A 24,227-nucleotide genomic window follows, 5' to 3' on the forward strand; every position below is an offset into this window, starting at 1 on the left:
TGTGCAACAAAAGAGCTGCTTTTAACCTTTTCTTCACTTAGTGCCTACCCCACTAGCCCACTTCTACTTGGCTGCAAAGTACAGTAGTGTCACAGCTTGGGTCATCGGCCTCAATAATTCACAAAAGCGTCTCAGAAATCATATAAAGAACTTTAAACGCCTTTAATCTTACATTAAACTCGATTAAATCATCCTTATATTTCCAAATCGTGTCCACAAATTTACTGATTCCTCTCTATCTCTACATCCAGCCTTCTCCATTAGCCATGCAGGTCTGAACCCCAGATAAGTTCAATCACTTTCTCACCTCACGACCCACTTCACCAACTTTCCCCAAATGGACACTTCCCAGCTGATCCCCATCCCAAAGCACGGGAACGGGAAAAATCAGTCGATGCTGCCGCTTCTGCTAAGCTCTAACGACGGCAAGGAGGTGACAGAAAGGGCCATGGCGCTGATCGCACCCATGTTAGAAGGCTTCACTCCCAAGACCAGTGCTGAGGAGGCCAAGGACGGAGTTGCTTCTCAGTTGGGTACGGCGCTGACTTCTCCTAGAAGACTGTCTTTGGCAGCGATTGGCGAGGCTGTCTCGCTCACTTCGGACAACTTGTCGATCAATAATGCCATGAATCAGCTGCTGCCGGAAGATTTGAGTAATGGGGAATCTCTTACAAAACCATACTCCAGAACAAACTCGGCGTCGTCTTGGGACTTGAACTTGCCGAAACTCAACAAGACAGTGCTGAACTCGCTGAACACGCTGCGCAGACTGGCGTCCAATGCAACCAACCCGTCTCCGCCAAATGTGAACAAGATAGGCAAGATCGGTGTGTGTGCGATGGACACCAAAGTCATGCTGAAACCTTGTAGAAAGATCTTGAATCGGCTTATAGAAAACGGAGAGTTCGAGACCATTGTGTTTGGTGATAAAGTGATCTTGGATGAGGCGGTGGAGAACTGGCCCACCTGCGACTTCCTTATCAGCTTCTTCTCCACAGGTTTCCCTTTGGACAAAGCCATCAGCTATGCGAATCTAAGAAAGCCATACATAATCAACGACTTGATATTGCAGAAGACCTTGTGGGACAGAAGGTTGGTGTTGAACATCTTGAACCATGCAAATGTGCCTACCCCAGAGAGACTCGAAATCAGCAGAGACGGTGGACCTCGCATCGATAAGATTTTGGAAGATAAGCTCGTGGAGGTCGGTATCCCTCGTGATCACTTGTACAAGTTAACTCATCAAGAAGAGCCAGAGTGGTCCATGTTGGATGAAGATACCATCTGCGTCAATGGCAAGATCATGAAGAAGCCATTTGTTGAAAAGCCTGTTGATGGCGAAGACCACAACGTCTACATATACTATCCCAAATCTACTGGTGGTGGTGGTCGACGTCTCTTTAGGAAGATAGGTAACAAATCTTCTGAGTTTGATCCTGACTTAAGCACTCCTCGTACAGAGGGATCATTCATATACGAAAGGTTCATGGATACCGACAACTTCGAGGATGTGAAAGCGTACACCGTTGGCGCTGACTTTTGCCATGCTGAAACGAGAAAATCTCCTGTTGTCGATGGTATCGTGAGACGTAACACACATGGCAAGGAAATTCGTTTTGTGACAGAGTTGAGCGATCATGAAAAGCTCATGGCAAAGAATGTGAGTCGCATCTTCAGACAAACTATCTGTGGGTTCGATTTATTGCGAGTCAATGGTGAGTCGTACGTTATTGATGTGAATGGTTTTTCTTTCGTCAAGGACAACAACGATTATTATGATTCATGTGCCTCTATATTGAGGGACATGTTCATTGAAGCGAAGAAATCAAGAGACTTCATCAAGAACAAGATACCCAAGACAAGCCAGATTAATCAGTCTGAATTTGAGGAGAAACAACAGAAATGGGTTTTCAAGGGAATGGTCTCGGTCATTAGACATGCAGACAGAACACCCAAACAGAAATTCAAGTACTCCTTCAGATCTCCTCTTTTCACGTCATTGCTTAAGGGTCACAAGGAAGAAGTAATTATTCGAGCCATTCCTGATTTGCAAGTTGTGTTAGAGACCGTCAAGATTGCAGAAGAGAAGGAGCTCGAGGATTTGAAGAAGCTCAAGCAGTTGAGAATGGCATTAGAGAAAAAGATCGAATTTCCGGGCACTAAGATTCAGTTGAAGCCATCATTGAATCCTGAAAACCCTGAGGTCGTGGATAAAGTTCAGTTCATTTTGAAGTGGGGTGGCGAGCCAACTCACTCGGCTAGATTTCAAGCGACAGACGTGGGAGAACAGTTAAGACAAAATATCAAGTTACTCAACAGAGAAGCACTTAACGATGTGAAGGTGTACACTTCTTCTGAGAGAAGAGTGATCGCCAGCGCTCATCTTGCAACATGCTCTATGTTGGGATTGCCCTCTTTGCCAGACGATTTCCTCATCATAAGAAAGGATTTGTTGGACGATTCTAATGCTGCCAAGGACTTGATGGACAAAGTGAAGAAGAAGTTGAAGCCATTGTTGAGACAAGGTGCCGAAGCTCCTCCTCAGTTTACTTGGCCTCCTAAGATGCCACAACCTTTTGTTGTTATTAAGAGGGTCTGTGAGTTGATGAATTTTCATAAAAACATCATGGAGTACAATTTTAAAAACTACGATGTCAGTAAGTTTCAGGAGAATTGGTGTTGTGGCGAAGATCCATATTTGTTTAAGGAGAGATGGGACAAACTTTTCCAAGAATTCACATCTGTCGAAAAGACACATCCATCGAAGATCTCGGAATTGTATGACACAATGAAATATGATGCCTTGCACAATCGTCAATTCTTGGAGAAGATATTGGCTTTTGACCCTAATGATGAAAATCTACTCAAAGTATTAGGTGAGACGTGTGGAGACACCATCAAATCGTCTGGTCTTGTGAGTGAGTACCCAATCAATATCTTGGCCATGAACAACTTCAAAATTCCGCACGAAGCCAGCTCTAATGTCAGCTCCGCCTCTGGCTCAACGTCGAATCTACAGAACATCACCAATTCTAGTACAGCTTCCGCTGGCTCTCTTGGGTGGGTCTTGAAGGGAGCTGCGCCTTCTGTGAAGCATTCGAATGCCAACAATGACTCAAACACACATAAATCTAGTTGTAACAGCAGTGTTAGCAGCAATGGTAAAGCACCAGAAAATCCATTTGATCATCCTACCTTTGCTCGACTCAGAGAGTTGTACAGATTATCCAAGGTTCTCTTCGATTTCATATGCCCACAGGAATACGGCATCAAGGATGAAGAAAAGTTAGATATTGGGTTGTTAACATCTTTACCATTAGCAAAGCAAATCTTATCCGACATTAAAGACATGAAGAAACACGATTCTGCTGCAATGGTCAACTATTTCACGAAGGAGTCGCATATCTATACATTGCTCAATGTTATATACGGTGCTCAATTGCCAATGAAAATTGCAAGAAATGCATTGCCTGAGCTCGACTACATGTCGCAGATTGTGTTCGAAATCTACGAGTCTGGCGACTCTAATAGCCCATCCGGAAAGAAACATGCTATCAGGATGTCGTTGTCTCCAGGCTGTCATACACAAGATCCATTGGATGTTCACTTGGATGATGACCATTACATTGGTTGTATTCCAAGAATCAGCTTGACAAGACACTTGGACATGGACTTGGTGATCCAAAGATTGAAATCAAGGTTCTCCAGAGTGTCCTTGCCAAAGCAGTTTACTCCTGTCAATATTTCCAGTCCATTGGTCTCGGGACTTTAGACTTACAGTTTATCAATATATCTCTATACTTTGTATTTAACCTAAATGCTTTCAGTAGATTTAACCAGGACAACAGTACCACGTGCTGCTCCAGTATCAGATGAAAACCCTATATCCCTCAAAAACATTAATGTTTATAAAAAAAATAAAACCAATCTTCACAATAAATTCAAGCCTTCTCGTAGGACTCCCAGTTGTCAAGAATGCTCTTAAGTTTCTCTGACTTGGTCAATTGGTAGACTTCCTCGAAGTACTCCTTGGTGATCTGGAATGGCTTGGCAGTCAAATTCGGAATGTACTTGTTGATCAAATCCTTGGGCTTCACAGAAGATTTAGGAATCTTCTTGCACAAGAATCTCTGGAATGGCTTCACACCAGACATCAAGTATGAAGAGTGGAAAGGCACAGAAATACCCTTCAATGGAATTACAGCAAAACCCCTCTGCAAATCAATTGGCTGAGGTTTGGCAATCGACTGAGCAGAAACCTCGTCAATGATCTCCTTCAAGTGTTTTTTAACGTCATCTAAGGACATCTGCTCTTGCAACTTCACAATATCAATCTTGTTCAACTTGATGACATTCAACACGTTGGTCAAAGTGTCCAATGCTCTCAAGTCACCAGCAGTCACATACTGGGTGTTCTCAACGTTGTAGTTAACAATTTCCAACAACCAGCCGGTCTTGGTGGCAACTTCATCCACAACAAATCTCAAGGCAGCGTCGTTGAAGCTTGGATTCACTCTCGTTGGGTTCACAGCGCACATACCATAGTTGGATCTGCCCAACTCGTCTCTTGGAACTGCAACTTGCATGGTCATACCTCTGTAGAAGACAACGTCGACGAGCGACTCAATTGGCATGACATTGGCTAACGAAGAGAGAGCAGAGTACTCACCAAGCGAGTGACCAGCGAACATAACATCTGAAGGAACCAATCCTTTGGACTTAATGTCCTCGTAAGAGGCCTTCTCCATCAAAGTCAAGGCGGGCTGAGTGAACTGCGTTGCAGACAACAAACCAGTTGGAGAAAGGAAGGTGTAGGAAGTGGTGGTATGGTCAATGTCCTTGAAGATCTTCTCTGACTTGATCTCGCCGTCTTCACCAATTGTCTCGAACATCATGGAGATGTAGTTGTCTCTAATTCTTCTACCCTTTGCACCACCGAAGTGAACAGTCAATTCGTTAGGGTTGTTCTTGACAATGTCAAGAATGGAAAAGCCGTAGTTGTCGACGAAGTGACGGTCGGCACGGTCCCAAACCTCACGAGCGACTTCAGAGGAGTTGTACAAGTCCATACCCATACCTTGCTCCTGAGATCCCTGGCCAGTAAAGACGTAAGTGGTGACTGGCTGCTCAATCTCGGCCTCTCCCATCAACACAGGGGTGTCGGTCTCGACATTTCTGGTTTCAACCTTGATAATCTTACGACCATTAACCATACCAATATGCCCCAAAGAGGTTTGGAGAGTGTCGTTTGGCAACACCATACCAACAAAGTCAGCCTTGAAAGCTCTGACTCTGGAGGCAACACTGTTGGCAGCCCACTGCTCCACCAAGGATCTGATGGAGCCAGAAGAGTACATGCCGTGGGTGATAGTGCCTGGCAACTTAGCGTAGGATGCAAACACACGGGAAACGTGGATAGGGTTGTAGTCACCAGACACTTTGGCGTAGGGCTCGTTGGTGGAGGGAGCCTTGGAGGTCAATTTCTCACCTGAAGAAAGAGGAATGGCGTTCTCGAATTTCACAGCCTGCTCAATGGTGTTACCGTTTCTCGAGAAGTAGTCAATGACTGGGTTACCGTAAGAGACGCCAGCCTCGTAATCGATCGAGCCGACCTGAATAACCTCCTTGGTTGGCAACTCCAAGTATACCTTACCAACGGTCTTGATGGACGAGTACACATTAGCGGCCTTGAACTTGTAGGTTGACTCGCATCTGAAGGTCAAAATCTGATTGAGTAACTCAACATCCTTCTCCAAGTGAAACCATTCCTTGGATCTCAAGATGGCCAAATCCTTAGCGGACTTGAACGCGATTTGGAATGGGTCTTCTGTGACCTTTTGGAAAGTGTTTTCGAAGTCCTCATACTCACCACGGTACAAGAATTGAGAGGTGACCTCCATGACAGGCTTGCCTTCTCTGGTGATAGTTCCAACAACCTCGACCATCTTACCAGAAGGCTGGTTCAACACAGCCTTGATCAAAGCTTCAGAGGAAACAACATCGTCCTTCTTCAATGGTTCGGCGCCAGGAATCATTCTGTAGCCATTCGACAAGTGCACCAACTTCAACAAGTCACCGTCAACTGTCTTAGGGAAAATTGCCTTCATGATGGCCTTCCAACCCACAACAATGGCGAAATCCATTGGGGCCAAGGTCTGCTTGTTAGGTCTTGGAATGAAGGCCTCGCATGTGTTACCAATGGCGTGGGTGAACTCAGATATATCCTTACCAGAGATGGTGACGTTGTCACCAGGAATGGCCTGGTTAACATTGATATCAAGGTCCACTGGCACCTCGGAGCCGAACCACAATTTCCAATAGAACTCCTTGATTCTGTCGTTTCTGCCCTCCATAACCTCAACAATAGGAGCAAAACCGTCCTCTGGTACGTATTTGTAGAGGAAAGGTAATTCAACAGGCTTGCCATCAGCAGTTCTGTGTTCAATCAACGACATCTGGATCAAGCCCTCGGTGGTTTTCTTAATCTCAGCAACCTTCTTGAAGTCACCCTGGACGGTCTCGTAAAGCGAGAGATTAGCCTTGTCTGAGCCAGCGTTTGTAATAACGGCCTCCATGTTAGGAGCTGGACCTAAAACGTCCTTGACAGAATTAGCAACGTGGTTTATGCCCTGAACAACTCTCTCATTGGAAATAAAAGCATACAACCAGCTCAATTCAGAGCCCGCCAACAATGCGAGCCATTGCTTCTGATCAGGCACGGAAGAACCAATCCTGTAAACGGTCTTGTTAGCAGTCTTCTCGATGGTGACACCAGTGACGGATTCGACCGGACCCGACGCCTCCTTACCAAAGTATTCGACAACAGGAATCTTGGAGCTGTCACCGCTGTAAGCATCCTTGAGCAATCTAGCAATGTGACCCTCATGAATGTTGTCCAAAATGTCCTTGATTGGCTCATTAACCTTGTTGGTGAATTGGGCAGCAACAGGACCGTGAAGGATACATGTTCTCTGGACATCCTCATCGACAACAGACTCCAAGTCCTCAGACTGCCACAAGGAGTCCTTTTTGAAGAAGAACTCGAATCTCTCGTCCAACACTGGAACAAAAGGAGCAGGTTTTTGTGTTGGTCTAGCGCACAACATCAAGAAGTAGTCACAGTCCTCCTCGGAGATCAACTGGGTCTTAGCAGTAGGGAAGGAGTCGAAGAAGGTGTCAATGAATTTCTGAGGGGCAGTCTGCAACTGAGCGTAGTTCTGAAGCAAGGATTCCTTGCCGGACTTGGAAGTGAATCTTTCTTCGACTCTTCTTAAGAAGTCACCGGTGAAGTTTCTCAAAGAGACGTCAATCCAACGTTCAGACTTCTTCACGTACATCAACTCGATCATGCGGTTGACCACTTCCTGGTAGGTCATGTCCTCCAAGTCACAAACACCCTGAGTGTTGCGGCCAAACCATGGCTTCTGGAAGTCCTTGTTCAACTTGTTGATGATGTAGTCCTTCTTTTTGGTCAAGGCTTCCAAGAGCTTGTTCTTAGGCAAGTTGAAAATTGTCTCGTCCAACTCTTTCCAGAACATGACACCTCTGGTGGCAATCTTGTGAATTGGCTCACCCATTTCAGATCTGACGGTAACGATACCACCGGTAGGCTTTTTGTAAGTGGCTTCCCATTTGCTGTCATCAACACCAGAACATTCAGAAATAGCCTGCTTAGCTGCCAACGAGGTGTGAGCCTCCTTAGCGGTCATAACTCTAGAACCGAACAAGACACCGTCAAAAGGCATTGGTGGGTAGTTGAATCTCTTGGACCAGGAACCAGTCAAGTAGGGGTAAGTGTCTTCATCCGAGCCGAAACCGGATCCAGCAACCAAGACAATATTTGAGCACTTTCTGATCTTAGCGTACATCTGCAAAATAGGCTGGTGGAAGTCCTCGTAAGAGTGGTGGCCACCACCTCTACCGCCAGTCCACTGCAAAACAATTGGGAAGTTTGGATGAGCCTTAGCAATGGTAATAGACTGATTGATGGAGTCGATGGAGCCTGGCTTCAAGCCCAAGTGGGTCAAGCCCAATTCTTCAATGTACTCAGTGGCAACCTCCAAAGAAGGAACACCGGCACCGATGGTCAACGACTGGATAGGGAAGCCCTTGGATCTCAATTCCTTGATCAATGGTATACCCCACTGCAACATTCTAGGGTTGACGTAGATCAAGTTGATGCCGATTCCGGAGCCTGGAGTGACTCTAGAAGCCACCTCAGCCAAAGCTCTCTTCATACCGTTGGGCTCAAAGTAGCCACCTCCAGCCAACTCGATGTGGTAGCCAGCGTTGATTGTGGCAGAGACAATGTCTGTGTTGACAGTGGTTGGAGTCATACCAGGAACCATCAATGGAGCTCTGCCGAGCAATCTGGAGAATTTGGTGTCGACGTAAACCTTTCCAGCCTTCGTCTTCACCAATTTAGGCTTGTATTCGTCCAACCAGTTTGGAGCCCATTTGATGGAATTGCGGGTTTTGTTGAAGATCTCCTGCTTGAAGCCATACTCGTCGTCAGGGTTGGTGTCTATGGTACCAGAGATAATGACACGAGAGCCAGTGCCCTCTTTGTTTCTGTGGGTCAAAACACCCAAGCCGGAAACGCCACCAGGGCCGAAATCCAACAAGTGGGTGCTGTCGAAGTTGGTAGCAACCTCCCAGTGAACAGGCAACTCAGTAATGCACTTGACGAGTCTGTCGATGACATCGCCTTTAGCGTTCTGGAAATTCTCACCGGAGTATGTGTCGTAGACGGGAATCTTGATGTCGAAAGACGCAAAAACCAACCCCTCGTTTTGAACGTCAGCCAATATCATGTCGGTGGCTGGCTCCAACAAGTGGGAGTGGAAAGGAGCGAAGATTGGCAAGAATCTATTGGAAAACTTCATCTTACGCTCAGAGTATGGGACACGGGCTTGGTCCAAACCGGAAGGAGCCTTGTTGTTTCTCAAGGTCAAGTTCAAACCGTAGAGAGACTCTGGGGGACCTGAAACCACCATGTTTCTACCACCATTAACCAATGAAATGGCCACATGCTTTTCTGAAGGCAAGTGAGCGTTGGTCTGCTTGATGAACTTCTCGACATCTGAAAGGGACAAGTCCCTGACAGACAACATGGGGGAAGGTCTTCCTTCGCCGTTTTCCAAAGAGTCCTGCAACATAGTTGGAGGCAAAGACGTTCTAGGGTAAGCGGTCAAGCATCTGGCACCAATGAAGAACAACAAGGAAATGGCCTTAATGGAGTTCTCGACAAAAGACTCCCACGAGTCGGCAGAAGCAATGGCCACAGCAGTGACCAAACCCTGAGAGTGGCCTGTAGCACCGACCAAGGCGTCTCTGAATTCACCGGGCGTGATGCCCAAGGTCTTGCAAGTGACAGCATAGTGACACAACTGGATCACGCAGATCAAGGGACACGACACTGGCACACTCAACAAGTACTCCTGGTCTGGGGTCTGGTCTGGGTGGTTCAACCAGGTCAAAATGTCGAAGCCCTGGGTGTAGATCTTGTCGACGTTTGAAGTGGACTTGACCAACTGGGTCAATTTGGCGGCGAATTTCTGAAGCAAGTCGGAGAGAAGCCCGTGGTACATGTAGTTCAACTCTCTCAATTCCTCGAAATAGTCGTCGGTATTACCCTGGCCGCCAAAAATGGCCACTGTCTTGGCTACACGTTGGGCAGAGCTTTGGATCAAGTCCGACAGCTGCCTTGGAATAGGCGTCTTGGAGGCCATCACAGCATCAAAGTAGTGTTTGATCACCTCTCTGGACTTTGCAGCAGTTGTTGGGTATGTCTCATCGGCAAGCAATTGGGCAGCGAAGCTGTGAATATCTGAGTTGGGGAAGAATCTCAGTTGGAATTCTTGCAAGACAGCAGGCAAGATCTCGTCAAACTCTCCCGAAGCAGCGGGATCAACCAAAGAGGCAGTGAAGCCTACAAATTTGGCAAACAACTCGGCAGGAGAGGCAGGCTCATCGTCGGAGGCGAATCCTTCAGTTGCAACCGGCAACGTCTTGACAAACTGCTCTTTCAACTGGGAGTACTTGAAAAATAGCGGTGTGGGCACCAAAATCGTGTGTTCTATGTCGCCGTGGGAAAGGGCAAGCTGGCGGTGGGTTGTGCTCATTCTGGAATTTGTAGAATCGAGTTCAGTAACTGATATGACGAGTGAAGTGTAAGTAGCTTAGCTGTGGTACGTGCTGAAGCAGATAAATAGGCGGGACGAGGGAAAAAGGGTTACAACAGATGAACTCGGGGAAAAAAAAAAAAATGTGAACAGTCAAACCTTCAAGTGGAATCGGCCAGAATATGAATGGTTGCAATTGTATGTGGATCGGGTGCAAAACTTTGGGTCCACCAGTTTTTTGCAACTCTCAACAATGTGTGTGCACAACCCGCATAGAGTTGGTTAGTTTGTTGGGAGGTCGGTAAAGTATAGCGAGTTGGCGCCATGCAGAGACGTGTTTATGGGGCGCGAATTTAGGCAACAGAGGAGGGCTCGGGCGCATTAAAAAACCGCGTCGCGGGCGTCATTTCGCCCCAAAGGAGTTATCTCTCGCGGCGAGTTTGCAGCCGGGACCCCAGGGTGTCCGCCAAGGGAGAGACAAAAGTCTAGCTAAAAGACTCAATTCGAAAAAGGTAGTTCAATGATTTTTGGGCTGTTGATGAACTTCCCATTTTGGCCAGTATGACCACTGCTGGGCTTTTTTTTTCCCCTTTCATTTGCTTGTGTGAATGGTGTTGGTGGCTTGAATTCTGAGATCCAGACTAAATTTCGAGCTGGCGTCGCGGGTGAGGCAACACACATGAGACACGGTCTCTTCATAGTGTTTTGCGGCTGCGAAATGCCTCCAAAACTCGCTTCATAATGACTGGCGCTCCTTATGCATCGCATGATAATTAGTGGCCCAAGGAAGCAGCATAATTGCGAGGCACCCTTTGCCCTTTTCGTGTTCAATTGTTCCAATTGGGAGAGCGTGCTCAAATTTTAACTTGTCGAGTAGGACCTTCCCTGGCAGCTTTGTAGATCTTCTTGTCCTCTTTTAGGTAGCAACGAAGATCTGATAGATCTCAACTTTGTAAGTATTAAAGTGCTGAGTGGAACTTCTTGGTGGAGTGCTTGTGCCGAACTAATCAGCACACAACTTGTGTCCTCCACAAGTGCTACACCTGAATAATAAGCTTTCTGACTTCACTTGAGCGTTTCATGAGCAACCGGATCTTGACTTCTGGCAGAAGAAACACAGATATTGCAAGAATCATTTGCTGCACTTTTTGAACCAAATTAAACATTGCTCAGTGGCAATACTCAATCGAAGTATCATCAACACATCCCAAGGTCACATCTTCTTAATTTCTAAAACCTTCTTCACATAAGCGATTCCCCGGTTTGCTCTTCTTCAACTACCCTGCCCCTACCAAACATCTTTCTCCACTACCCAGTCTACCGCTTCTCGAAGACCTTCACCGCTAATTCCCGAAACTGCTCTTGTTGTAAACTTCTCCGGTGGCATCTCTCTAGAAAGCTTCAATTCCTCGTCTACCATGCGCTTCACATTCAACTTATCTTCCTCGGTCATCATATCCACTTTATTGATCAAGACCACGAAGTATACTCCCGAAAGCTGGTCTTGTCGTATAACTTTCTCCCGTAACTCCCTGTACAGCTCTTCCAACTGGGCGATATTCGAGCCGTCAATGACCCAAATCACCACGTCGGAACGGTCAAAGTAATTGCTCCAGAACCCTCGAAGCAGAAGCTGCCCACCAATATCCCACACATTGAGATTGTACCCTTTCCAGGGAACTGTGTGAATCAGAAAACCTGCCGTCGGGACCACATCTAGGGGATCTCGCCTCATCAAGTTACTAACGATCGTGCTCTTCCCAGCATTATCCAATCCCAATATAAGCACCCTAATTTCCCTGTCCTTGAGTTTCTGCTTTCGTATAATGCTCAAAAGGCCCATCGCAAGCTTATTATGATTCTAATGAATATATAAAAAAAGCTTTATCGAAATCAAAGAAAATTGGGATTTTTGGAAGCCTTTTACAGTTTATTTTGCCAGATCTGCTAAATGTCTTCGCTTGATGTCTACCTCTGTTGATACTATAGTCGGCGAGACCTGCACCCTAAGCTCATTGCTGCCCCAGATTTAATATAGCATATTTGCCATTGCTTTGGGTACAGCTCATGGGTCGAAAGCAGAAACAGCTGTCGATCTTCGAGTTCTCCTTTCAGCAAGAACGCTACCAGGGTGATGTGGACTTGACTCAGGAGCCTGAACCCGCGGATTTTGCTCCATCTTCCAGGACCATGGAAGCCATTCCCTGTCCTGTGTGTGCTACAAGCATGGCTTCATGGGAGATGAACGTAAGAGTACAGCATGTGGAGGAGTGCTTGACTATAACTGCTATCGGTGAAGATTCAAGCGTCAAAAATGGAGTTGTGGATGAAATTAAGAAGGAGGAGGCCAGCGTGCCCCTGATGAGGTGGCTGCAAAATGGAGGCGACAAGAAGCCGGAGCGGCCAGCCTTGGAGAGAGACACTTCCCTGGCGAAAAAGCGGAAAGTTATTCTTTCTGCTGTTCAGAAAGATAGGTTGAAGTATGTGAACTCGAGAGAAGAGGTACCAAAACGTCAGAAGCTGAGGTCAGATAACGTTGCTGACGAAGAGCCTCCAACAGAGCTTCTACCGAGCTCAAGGACTACGCCCATTCCAGAGCTTAAGATTCTCACGTTTCAGCCACGTCCAGGGGAAGCCTATCAAATCTCGGTAGACGCGTTTCACTACAAACCACACGAGTCGATCACTCAATACTTTTTATCGCATTTCCATTCGGATCATTATGGTGGTATCTCGAAGCGCTGGCCGAGAGAGAGAACTCTCACGTCCAAAATCATCTTCTGTTCAACTATCACTGGAAAACTTTTGACCATAAGGTTCAAAATTGATCCTGCTTTTATTTTCCTGATGGAACCCGACGTGAGGTACAGATTCAAATCCTTCACTGATCCTGAGGAACAAGCACATGCGTCCCCTCTGAGGGACCCTGGGGTATATGTGACACCTATCGACGCCAATCATTGTCCTGGAGCTGTCATATTTCTCTTTGAATCTATTTCCGTCAAAGGCGAATCGACATACAAGTTGCACTGCGGTGACTTCAGAATCTGCCCGAAAATGGTATTCCACCCTGCGCTCCGACCGTTTCAAATAGAGCTGAAAAATCCGTTGAAACTAGAGAAAGTATATCTAGACACCACCTACATGTCTCCAAAGTATAACTTTCCTAAGCAAGAGCTCGTTTGCAGCAAGGTGGCATCCATGTTCTCAGATCTCATCTCCGACGACAAGCTATACGCTGAGTGGTTTGGAACCCAATCGCAATCTAGAATCACAGATTTCTTGTTTAGGGGTAGCGTCAAGAAGAAAAAGAAGTTTCTTATCATGGTGGGCACTTATCTAATAGGTAAAGAAAAGCTTGCCATTGCTATTCTGAAACAATTAGGCAAGTGTCCGATCTATATATCCAACATAAACAGTCGCGGCGACAAGAAGGATATCATTAATGCCTATGAGGACGAGTACCTTAACGAGGTTATCACCGACGACGATTTGGGCAGCCATCCGAATGCTGTGATTCACCTTGTACCAATGAAGATTGTGGGTCAGGCTCAAGAAATGGCGAATTACTTCAATCACAACGAGTATTTTAAGCACTTCGAAAGGTGTGTAGGGCTCCGTCCCACTGGTTGGACATTTGAGAACAACGTCACTGACGAAAATTTCGTTGACACTGAGGACGAAGTGCCCATGGTGGAGGCACAGGGGGTGTCCTTAGTCTCTACGGTGAGTGTGCTTTCTTCAAACCCAGAATACTCATACAAGCACGATATTCTTCGACAAAACCCGCATGACAAAGTTGATAATAAGAATCGCAAAATTGACAAGTCAACTTGCAAAATCTACTCCTTGCCTTACAGTGAGCACCTGTCCTTTAGAGAGCTTTCATACTTTGTGGTGTTCTTCAACATAGGCGAGGTAATCCCTACCGTCAATTGCGAGAATGAGTGGACCCTAGCAAGAATGCTACGAATTATTCGTCAATGGGAGAAAATCAGAGGTTTTAAGATGTCTGATCGACCCATCTACGAGCTCCCTCCAGGAATGGTGGCTGCTGCGAAAAGACTCTCGCTCAGTCAGCTATAGTGGCAGTTTTCCCTACCTCACTCACCAGCATAGAAATAATCCTGCACTCCCTCAAAGTTCACTTCATTTCATCACATCACTAAACACCACTGAATTCACAATGGCTCTTCCTTCGCTGTGGAGGTCAACTGCTAAGTCAACACGTATAGCCCTTGCAGTGCTAACAGTGACGTCGCTGTTGGTGCTCGTGCTTAAAGTGCACGCCATGGGTCAATCAGAGGGGGCCGCAAGTCTACGTGACATCACCATCCCATATATTCAATTGATTCCCAGACACGCCATTTTTCATCCTTGGGTTTTTCTAACTGCTATTTTTGCTGAGATCTCAATAATAGGGTTCTTGATTTCTGCTGGTGTGCTCTTTGCCGCCACTAACTACATTGAGAAATTTTGGGGATACCAGGAAGTTCTTAAGTTTATTGTGCTAGTGGGATCCATCACAAACTTGACAACTGTCATGGTTGCCATCATCAGCAACATCTTTCGCAACGATGTTGGCGGAATGGACAAGCCATTAGGGGGAGGAATCTCCTACTACTTCAGCTTCCTTGTGGTGCTCAAACAAATCATTCCAGAGCACAACGTAGTCTTGTTTCAAGGCCTCATAAACTTCAGGGTGAAACACCTTCCATTCATGCTTTTGTTGATTGTCAGTGTGTGGTCTCTTGTTATTTCTAGGTCATTGTATCCCGCTGTGCCCTCAATTGTATCATTTTTCGTCAGCTACAACTACTTGAGATTCTACCAGTCTCTTTCTACGGATCCTCTTTTGCCAGTGACTTCGTTGAATGGAGACCAAAGCAGCGCCACTATTGTCACCGGTGATGCCTCTGATGCTTTCCTGCTCGCGGAGTTCTTCCCCAGCGCCATTAAGGCTCCCGTTTCTGTTGTGGTGAACCTGATATACGATGTAAGTGTACTTTTGGGGATTGTGACGCCATTCAATGATGAGGCTGTGGAGCAGAGTAATCTTCGTGCTCAGAAGATCTCTGAGCAGGTAAACAAAGCTAACAAGCTGATTGCCAACTCTGTGGCTGAGAGGAGAAGACAGGTGGCGCTTCAAGTAATTGAGGATAGAGTTGGTCATTCATAAATATCTAGTCAATAAAGCTAAGAGAAGCCAGATCACGTTTAGTGCGGCTTCCTAAAGCTCGAAGGCGAAGATGATGGTCGAAAGCTTGAGATAAAGCCGTTTTGTGGGAGAACGTTCGAGTAATGAGATCTCGCAGTAATCGGCACCTTTTGTCTAATGAATGGCGAAGAGGAAAAAGCACATGACCTCATATACGCGTCTGTATGCTTGATCTGTGTATTAAGTCACTTGATCACGGTACGATAGCAGTTAAAATGGCGAAATTAGCCTATCCACCATTTGATGATAGTAAATAAACGCGGTAATTTAGATATGCGGTTATGTTTCTGTCTCTGAAGAGATTGATATAGACCCATAGAATATTCATTCAAGACTCGTATTAATTGATTTTGACGTTCAAGCTGACGTTTAAACTGCTTTGAGCCTTTTTCGAGTTTCATAGTCTGATATTGGCTGTACCTTTCAAGTCAAGCATGCATCAATCTGTGTTAGCACGATTCGCAGCCATGAACTGTTTACAGAAGATGTACCAAATTTAGAAGCACCTCCATTTACAAGTTGCCTCCAATATTTCAACCAGAAATTATGGTTATTTGTTTAAATAGTAGCCTTTTCAATACTTGACTCCTCTCTCCTCTACTTCAGGATCCTCCATATCCGTTCTTGGCTACTCCTTCAGTGGTAGTCCACGTCCTGCACAGTCTGCCATCAACCTATCGCAAAAACATAGTCCGTTCAACATTAGCTTCACATCTCCTTTTATGCTAACCCTTCGATTGAGGCCGAAGCTGAAAGTGGCTTCCGACTCGGGTGCATTTTTGCCTGAACCAGCCACTTTCAAAGGTATGAGGCCCAGGTCAAACAAAATTGTCCTTTTGCTAATCGTTTTCACGCTCCTCTGGTTCTTTAACCCACTTCGGTGGATGGCCGTTCCCTGGACAAGAAACGGGACCACGTACACTGCACCAAAACCATACATGTCTGAGTTTACAATTGAAACGCCGTCGAAATACATTTTTCCACCAGTGGATCACGTTCCTCAACTCAAGGAGCTAGGTGCTGCAGGGTTGGTGAGACAAGTCCGAATCAAGGATCCAGATATGCCCGAGGTGGAGAAAACGTTGTTTCAGTCCCTAAATGTGTATGATGATAAGGACCCCGTGACTCTGAAACAGAGGGATGAGGCAGAGGCTGCGTTGTCGGGAGAGGCTGCGGTGAAGGTAGCATTCAAGAACCAAGACAAGATGGTGTATAAACCCAAGACGATGAAAAATTATCCAAAGGTGGTCATTGTCACTGCAGTTGATTTTGATCAATATTCGATTGAGGCCATTACGAAAATCGTGCAAAACAGAGTCGACTATGGTCACAAGCAGAATTACGGAGTCTATGTAAGGTGGTATCAAGAGTTCGTGCCACTAATGAACAGTTTGGCTTTCTTGACCGACAAAGAGCGCTCCAAGTGGGTTCGTCTCTACTGCCTACGAGCTGCTATGTTTGCTTTTCCTCATGCTGAGTGGTTCTGGTACTTCGATCAGCACGGCTTTGTCATGAACCAGAATGTCGACCTCATAAATTACCTTCTCGACACCGATGCCTTGAAGAAGAGCATGTTGATCGAGCAACCAGTCATCCCTCCTGACGGTCTCATAAGGACTTACAAAAACATCCTGCCGTCAAGAGTGAGACTAATCTTCACCCAGTCAGATCAAAAAATCGAATCCAACTCTTTCATTGTCAAGAACGACTTCTTGGGCCGCGGCCTACTAGACACTTGGGGCGATCGATTATTTGTGAAGTATAACAATTTTCCCTACGGTCCTGAGTCTGCCATCACCCATATCCTTCAGTGGCATCCTTTTGCGCTCAGCAGATCTGCAATCGTGCCTGCTCGGACGATAAACTCTTTGCATAGTGAGGTCACGCCGAAAGAAGAGTCGAAAGACCAGCTCCATTACCATAAGGGAGATTTGGTTGTTCAGTGGTCTTCTTGTGAAACACCGCTCAAGTGCGAAGAAATCCTCAACGGCTACCATACAATCATGAAACTGGAGAACTAGCGGCAGTAATAATAGCATTTATAGAGGGGAATAAAGTTAAAGATTTACCATAATACAGCTTGTAGAATTCTCGAATAATGTATAATTCAAACCAATATAGAATAATAAACAGACTTTAGGGCATTAGAATGCCTTTGTAGTATAGACGTTGGAAGTAGTTGGAGTGAAACTCCAGAAAGTGATCTTGACGTCACTGGTAGACCACCAGGAGGAGACCTTACCTGTGTCATTGTTCTTCACCTTTCTAGGCTGGAAGAGACCTTCAAATGTACCGCTCATGTTAGCACCAAGGTTGTCGGCGATGAATCTACCAGCAACAGCTGGAGCGGCAATAATGACAATAAAGAGCACAAGAATAGCAAAGTACAAAGTACAGTACTTTCTGACTATTCTCTTTCTTAATTTGGCTTGCTTCAATGAGTAGATTGGTGGTCTAATGAGTCTTGAAGGCTTCAACCAGAACAACATGGTGGAGTGCCATCTGTCTATCAATGGGATGCACAAGATTGGCAATTGAATGAACAAAATCAAATGAGCAAGAATGAAGTCACCGGCGAACTCAGACATCTCGATGATCTTGGCGACAAATTCTCTGGCTGGCTGAGTAGCGGCCATGTAACCCATACCAGTGTTGTACCACTTACCAGTCCAAAATGCAGTGTTGGATTTGTCGTTCTTAAATTCTCTGGTCAAGAACAACAAGGTCAAGATCTTGAAGAGGACTCTTTGAATGTAGATCATGGTAACGATACCCAACAACATTCTAGCAAAGTTGAAACCCTCAAGAACCCACATAACAATGAAGAAAACCAAGTGAACAATAACTGCAACACCATGGGCAACACCTGCAATGACAGCACCCGTCTTCTTACAGCACAAACCAAGCATTGGACCTGCACAACAAGCCATTCCAAGACAGACACCGAGACATCCAATATCAATGACAACTGGAGCAAGTGCACAAATCACAATTCTGACAACAGAGTTAACCTTGATTGGCTCAGTGGAGTCTCTGCCATCAACACTCCACCTGGTGACACCCGTTTGAGCATTCACATAAGTGTAAGCAACGAAAATACCAGCGGCATAGAAGAGACATGGCAAGAAGTCAGCCATGAAAACGTTGGATCTGTGAGCTCTCGAGGCATCACCAGCGGATTTCTCAGAAATGTCACCAGTCAACTTTCTCTTGAAACCAGTCACTCTAGATCTGGAAAGCTTGATGTAGCCAATCCAAGAGTTTCTGTGCCATTTGGTGTTACCACGAGACAACCATCTGATGAAGTCACGGTAGTCAATGAAGAAGTCTTCCCAAGCAAATTGATGTGGGTTGAAAAGGAATGGAGAGAACATCAAAGCAGACAAAGAAGCCCAGAACCACAACAATGGTGCTTGCCAGTGCGCAACAGAGCCGAACAAAAGAATCAACATCGATCTAGAACCCATGTAGATAGCAGAATCAGCAAATCTGGAGAACAAGATTGAGAACGGAATACGAGAAGTAGCGAAACCTCTTCCGGTAGAAATATATCTTGCACCACCAACGGTCAAGTCTGTGAACAAGGAGTTTGAGTAAATTTGAGCAAGGAACACTTCGAACATCGGAGACAAAGAAATGAAATGTCTGAAGAATCTCTGGGTAGCTTTCCAAAGACCTCTTTCGATCAACTCTTGAACAACCAAAGGAATGAAGGAAATCCAGAAGACGATGAAAATGGACAAGGTATAACGTCTAATCCAGTCGATCGCAGGAGACAAGTTGTAACAACCAAATGGTCTCAATGGATCAGTGATAGGAACGTTTCTGTCGTAGTCACACAAAATGGATTCGTGGGCCAAAGAGTTCAAGTTTGCTAACACCAACATGAAAGTTTGCAAAGACAACTGAATAAACAAGTTGTTAATATGGAAACCAGGGTGACCGTAGTAGAATGACAAGAATCTGTCCAATGGCAATTGAGTAGACAAGTAGTAATATTCTCTGGACAACATCTGCTCACCCATACCAGCTCCAATCTTGGTAGTAAAGTTACAAATAGAACCGAATCCCATATCTCTACCTTTACCACACTGATAGTATTCACAGTGCTTGATTCTACCACCTCTCAACATGGCAGTCATACCGGCGTAAATATCTTCGTTCAAGTGCAAACCCTTCTGTGCCTTAGAAACACCACCTCTTGTCAACATGAAAGTAGCGTTTAAGAAATCCGGGTGACCATAGTGCAACTTGCCACCAATTTGAGCCAAGGTTCTCGCGAACAAGGTACCGAAAGTCTGTTCCTTACCAGCAGCAACATCACCCAAAACACCAGAGTTCTCGGAGAAAATGTACTCTCTAGCACCCAAAATAGCAACAGGGGCAGGTTTCTCGTCATTGTTGTTCTTCAAGCCAGGAGCGTAGGGGTTAACATGTTCAACGTTCAACTCTTCGAATTCAGCCAAAACAGATCTAATCTTCAAACATTCCTCAAGGTAGTTGTCCTGGTTAGCATCAATCAACTGAATGTATTCACCTCTGTGGAAGATGATAGCATGGTTTTGGTTATCAGACTTACCATCACCCAAGATTGGGTTACCAGACAACTGAACTCTGAACTTAGGACGGCGTCTACCGTTGTCCAATACTTCACAGTGACCATCAATCAAAGCGGAGTAGACACGTGGTTCCTCGTCCTCATTCAATGGGGGTTCTTCATCCAAGTAGGCAATCTGCAAGTCAGGGTAAGCTCTCAACAAAAACTCGGCGTTCTCCATTTCATCTTCCTTGAATTTGGCCAATCTCTGCATAGACACGACGAACTTGAACTTTCTTCTAGCCATCTTCTCCAAAGCTAATTCCAAACCTTCTGGGTCACCACCGAAGTACTGAACCAATTCAGGGTTTTCGACACGGTATAACAACTTGATAGCTCTTGCGTAGTTCATGAAGCCAGAAACAGTACGGTACAAAGTTTGGGATCTCAAGGAGGCCCAGATTCTGGTTCTCAAGGTATATTCAGGAGCAGCAGACTTGAAACCAATACAGTAGAAAGGCAAATCATCGATCTTGGCCTTCAAGCCATCTTCATTCAGCCTCTCTTCTTCGTCGGCATTCTCATAGGCAGCGGTCTCTTCGGCCAATATCTTGGTGTCCTTAACGAAACAGTCCCACTCGACTGGGTGCAACTGTTTCAAGTACTCCAATAAGGTAACCCTCGAAAACTGATCATCTTCCCTGATAATTTCTCTCAAAGACAACAAAATCTTTTCGGAATAGTGAGGAGTGAAGACTGTGAATGTAGGCATGTTGTCAACAGGTAAAGGCTCCAAAATTGGGGTGGCCAAAGACTGAGCAAAGAAACTGATACGTCTTTCAGCTTCAGAGTTACGTGGGAAAAATTCCGTTTCGAAATTGTTGTCATCCTGCGACACGAAGAAGGTAGGTGCTCTCAAAGTTCTCTTGCCCTCGATTTCAGAAGGAACCTGGTGGTACAACAATTTCTGGACATGGTCAATTGCCAACAAATGCTCTCTGTACATAGAAATGACAATGGCATTCCACACCTGCGAAATCAACACCTTTGGTTTGTACTTGATCTCCATCTCTGTGGTGGCCAAGATCTTGGAGTAGATTCTCTTTGGCAATCTTGTGAAAATGTTTCTCCATGGGGTCAAGATAGAAATACCCAAGTAGAACGAACGACCAATGGAGAAAACACAGTTACAAATAATGTACCACATGTAAGTATCCAAGAAGAACAAGAACAAATCGACAAGAAGCATCAAGCCCAAGACAATCTTGGCCTGGTGTTTACACAAGGTATCACCAAACCATTGTTCACCGTTGCATCTCATCGTCATGGTGGACAAGTTTCTAATAGGATCTCTCAAGGACAAAGTCAAGAAGAAGTAAGATTCGGCCAACTTAGCAGCAAACACAGTGACCCAAAGAAGGTAAGACATCCACATGTCCAAGCCCCTCAAAGAGTGGAAATTTGCAGTGAAAATTTGGGATGCCACGTACTTTCTTGATCTTCTGTTCATGTAAGATGTGAACAAGCCACCCAAAGGCATGATAGCGAAGAAAAGCAAGGTAGCGACAGCAATGAAGAACCCAACAATAGATACAGCATGAGCAGACTTCGAGATGGCAGACAAACCAGCCCAGTAGAATGAATAAGCGAATGGAACGATGTTAATGACCAAAATGATAATCAAAAACACCAAACGACGACTCAAATGCTGAGCACCAGCCCACTCTCTGGGAACAAACATCCATTCGAACACAGTAGCCATGACCTCAATGAAAGACGCAATCATACCTCCCATAGCAGGGGCAGACCATTGCGAAGATGCGGTAGGTCTGTTGTTGATTGTTTGAACGTAGTCCTGAGTATATAACGTAGGCGAGTTGTAAGCAGTGTACATCCAGTAAATTGTAACGTGAATAATCCAGATTCTGTTGAAGTTCGTGACAAGGTGCAACCAGGTTCTGACTTCTTTATACGTCTTGAAGAAAATGTTTTGCCATTCGACCTCACCCAATCTCATGTATCTCTCTTCCATTGGGATGTCGACCAAACGAGTGCCATCATTGAAGATGATTCTGGAAATACCCTCAGGGTACCAGAATAACTGGTTGACATCATCGTAACCGATAACCTTGTTGTGGTCTTTCTCACGCTTGACAAATCTGCCCTCATAGATCTCGTAAACTTGCGATCTAATGAATCTGTAGATTGGTGTGATGATTCTGTTCAAGTAGTCACCCTCAGGAACTGGCTCTTGTCTCTGTTGACACTGTGGGGAGTTCAAGTAATCAAGAGCTGTCTTGAAAATAAAACAGATGAGTTCTGGAGTGAAACGGACTTGATTGGCCTCACCCCACAATAACAAGTAGAGAGCAATGTCTCTGACTCTCTCCTCAGGGGTCAAGACGTTCATCTTGGCCTTCCATCTGATGTTGGCGGCTTCCATAGAGTAGTCACCTTCCAACTCATTGTTCAAAGCGTCAATGTCCTGACCGTGTTCTTCGGCAGCCTTCCTAGCCTTCTTGGACTTCTTGCTGGCCTTTCTAGCCTTTCTACCGATCTTTCCAAGGTTCATGTTGGCGAAACCGATAGACTCGTCCAAATCTTGTTGCGAGGCGAAAAACCACTTCTTGTAGTTCGCGTTGTCACCGCCGATGTAGTCAGCGTGCAAAGACAACAAAGCTTGAGCAGGAGACATACGAGAAGATCTCGAATCCAACAAAGTCATGAAGTAATCAAACATGTTTCTCATAGAATCTCTCTGAAAACCAAACTTGTTGGTCAAGTCGATAAAAATGTCTTCGATGTGCTCGATCTTGATGGGAGCCTGAGGATCAGCGGACCACGCAGGGTAGGGTAAGTTCGACGACAACTGAAACTGAGAAGGATCGTAGTTGGGGTTGGCACCGTAGATGGGTGTGGAAGCACCTGAGGATCTGGCACCAGCATAACTCATCTGAGAAGGAGTGTATTGAGCGCCGTACTGGTCGTAGCCAGGAGTGCCAGGAGCGTGGCCACCACCATAACTGAAGTCAGAGAAAGCCTCTGGATCAGCGCTGTAACCAGCGGCACCTTGCTGTCCGTAGTTCTGGTAACCGTCCATGTCATAAGGCTGCTGCTGGTACTGCTGGTTGGGGTCGTAGTAGTCTCCCGCCTGGTCGTAGTTAACAGGTTGACCCATCTCATCGTAGGCGCCCTGTTGGTAATACTCACCACCAGGCTGCCCACCCTGTTGTTGATTCGGGTCGTAGTAGTTGTGATTGTTATCGTAAGACATCTAGTCTGTTAGTATCAAGTTTGGCGAGCCACTAGACGCTTTATTGATTGATTTTATTTGGCTGTAGCGAAGGACTGAGGTAAATGAAAAGGATTCTCAAGCGAGAAAAAGTGAAACGCGGATTTGGGAGTCTTCTGAGGCAGGAAAACGTATGAGGGTACGCTCGAAACGTTAAGTCGAGAAAATAGGAAGCTCCAACAATCGAGGGAATCGTGGAGAATTTGCAACCTTTCCTTTTTCAAATCTCACAACCAAGATCCTTATTCGGCTTCTATAATTTGAGGACAAAAAAGGGATTCAAAAAGCGCCTTGGATGGGCGAAGCACGATTTAAATTTAGAATCGATGGGCGAGCAATTAGATGTAAACGGCAACCAAGTGATCGAATCAGGAAGGGATAGAAAAAGCCTTTGGGCAGTTTGTGTGCAGGGTTCAGGAGGTGGCCGGATCCAGCGGGTTTTCATGATCTGCTCGGGTCGGGCAAAAAAAAAGGACTCATTCAGATCAAGAAAAAGAAGCTGATTTGATCCACCACGTGAGCGAAGAAACCAGTGTATCAAGCGCCTTTCATTTTTAAATTGCTTGGATCCAAATCTCTGCGGTCCAGTTCAAATGCATATCACCTTGGCCTGGATAGAGACTTGAGACAGTCCGCGCATGAAAAGAAAAAAAAAAAAAAAAAAGAAAGGAAAAGCAATGGTACCGTTTGGTAGTTCACTCACGTGATGCCATTTCTAGTTGTTGCACATGGTCTGCCAACACAAAAACAATAAGCTTCGACAGTAGATATACTGTGAAACTTTTGATGTGTTTAGTCGGTATGGGTAGTGAAACGGCAAGTTGGCCGATGATGCCGACATGTCGCTCACGTGCCGTACTCCACGTGATGGAGGCGCAGAGGGTTCAGTGCCAACCCTAATCAATAGCACGCCCAACGATTCGAATCAAAGGAGCAATTTGGGGGTCAAAGGTTGATTGTGGTCTAGTCTATATGGGCGGGATCAAACGGGTTGAATTTAGGACAACTTCAGTGTAAACAAGGCCAGTTTCGGCGTCAGGGGTCATAGGAGAATGG

General features: G+C 45.6%; 7 protein-coding genes across 7 annotated transcripts; 4 read left to right on the forward strand and 3 right to left on the reverse strand. All coding sequences in view use genetic code 12, as the record gives it.

Annotated features, from left to right (window-relative positions):
• Window positions 1–337: 337 nt before the first annotated feature.
• On the forward strand, window positions 338–3,772 carry AFL1 (inositol polyphosphate kinase VIP1; the record flags this gene model as incomplete). Its single annotated transcript, XM_029033354.2, has 1 exon — window positions 338–3,772. The coding sequence occupies one exon, from the start codon at window positions 338–340 to the stop codon at window positions 3,770–3,772; it is 3,435 nt and encodes a 1,144-aa protein (XP_028891946.1).
• A 169-nt stretch (window positions 3,773–3,941) lies between these two features.
• Window positions 3,942–10,124, reverse strand: FAS1 (tetrafunctional fatty acid synthase subunit FAS1; the record flags this gene model as incomplete). Its single annotated transcript, XM_029033355.2, has 1 exon — window positions 3,942–10,124. One exon carries the CDS (start codon window positions 10,122–10,124, stop codon window positions 3,942–3,944), a length of 6,183 nt encoding a protein of 2,060 aa, XP_028891947.2.
• A 1,288-nt stretch (window positions 10,125–11,412) lies between these two features.
• CJI96_0001347 (Arf family GTPase CIN4) lies at window positions 11,413–11,967 on the reverse strand (the record flags this gene model as incomplete). Its single annotated transcript, XM_029033036.2, has 1 exon — window positions 11,413–11,967. The coding sequence occupies one exon, from the start codon at window positions 11,965–11,967 to the stop codon at window positions 11,413–11,415; it is 555 nt and encodes a 184-aa protein (XP_028893351.2).
• Window positions 11,968–12,191: 224 nt separating this feature from the next.
• On the forward strand, window positions 12,192–14,210 carry CJI96_0001348 (DNA cross-link repair protein PSO2; the record flags this gene model as incomplete). Its single annotated transcript, XM_029033037.2, has 1 exon — window positions 12,192–14,210. The coding sequence occupies one exon, from the start codon at window positions 12,192–12,194 to the stop codon at window positions 14,208–14,210; it is 2,019 nt and encodes a 672-aa protein (XP_028893352.2).
• Window positions 14,211–14,310: 100 nt separating this feature from the next.
• Window positions 14,311–15,303, forward strand: CJI96_0001349 (uncharacterized protein; the record flags this gene model as incomplete). The annotated part of the gene is made up of 1 exon (XM_029033038.2): window positions 14,311–15,303. The coding sequence occupies one exon, from the start codon at window positions 14,311–14,313 to the stop codon at window positions 15,301–15,303; it is 993 nt and encodes a 330-aa protein (XP_028893353.2).
• Window positions 15,304–16,064: 761 nt separating this feature from the next.
• MNN11 (alpha-1,6-mannosyltransferase) lies at window positions 16,065–17,363 on the forward strand (the record flags this gene model as incomplete). The annotated part of the gene is made up of 1 exon (XM_029033039.2): window positions 16,065–17,363. One exon carries the CDS (start codon window positions 16,065–16,067, stop codon window positions 17,361–17,363), a length of 1,299 nt encoding a protein of 432 aa, XP_028893354.1.
• Window positions 17,364–17,486: 123 nt separating this feature from the next.
• On the reverse strand, window positions 17,487–23,153 carry GSC1 (1,3-beta-glucan synthase; the record flags this gene model as incomplete). The annotated part of the gene is made up of 1 exon (XM_029033040.2): window positions 17,487–23,153. One exon carries the CDS (start codon window positions 23,151–23,153, stop codon window positions 17,487–17,489), a length of 5,667 nt encoding a protein of 1,888 aa, XP_028893355.2.
• Between the last annotated feature and the right edge of the window lie 1,074 nt (window positions 23,154–24,227).

Source organism: Candidozyma auris, chromosome 1 (assembly GCF_003013715.1).
Source record: "Candidozyma auris chromosome 1, complete sequence".
In the NCBI taxonomy this organism is placed as follows: Eukaryota; Fungi; Ascomycota; class Pichiomycetes; order Serinales; family Metschnikowiaceae; genus Candidozyma; species Candidozyma auris.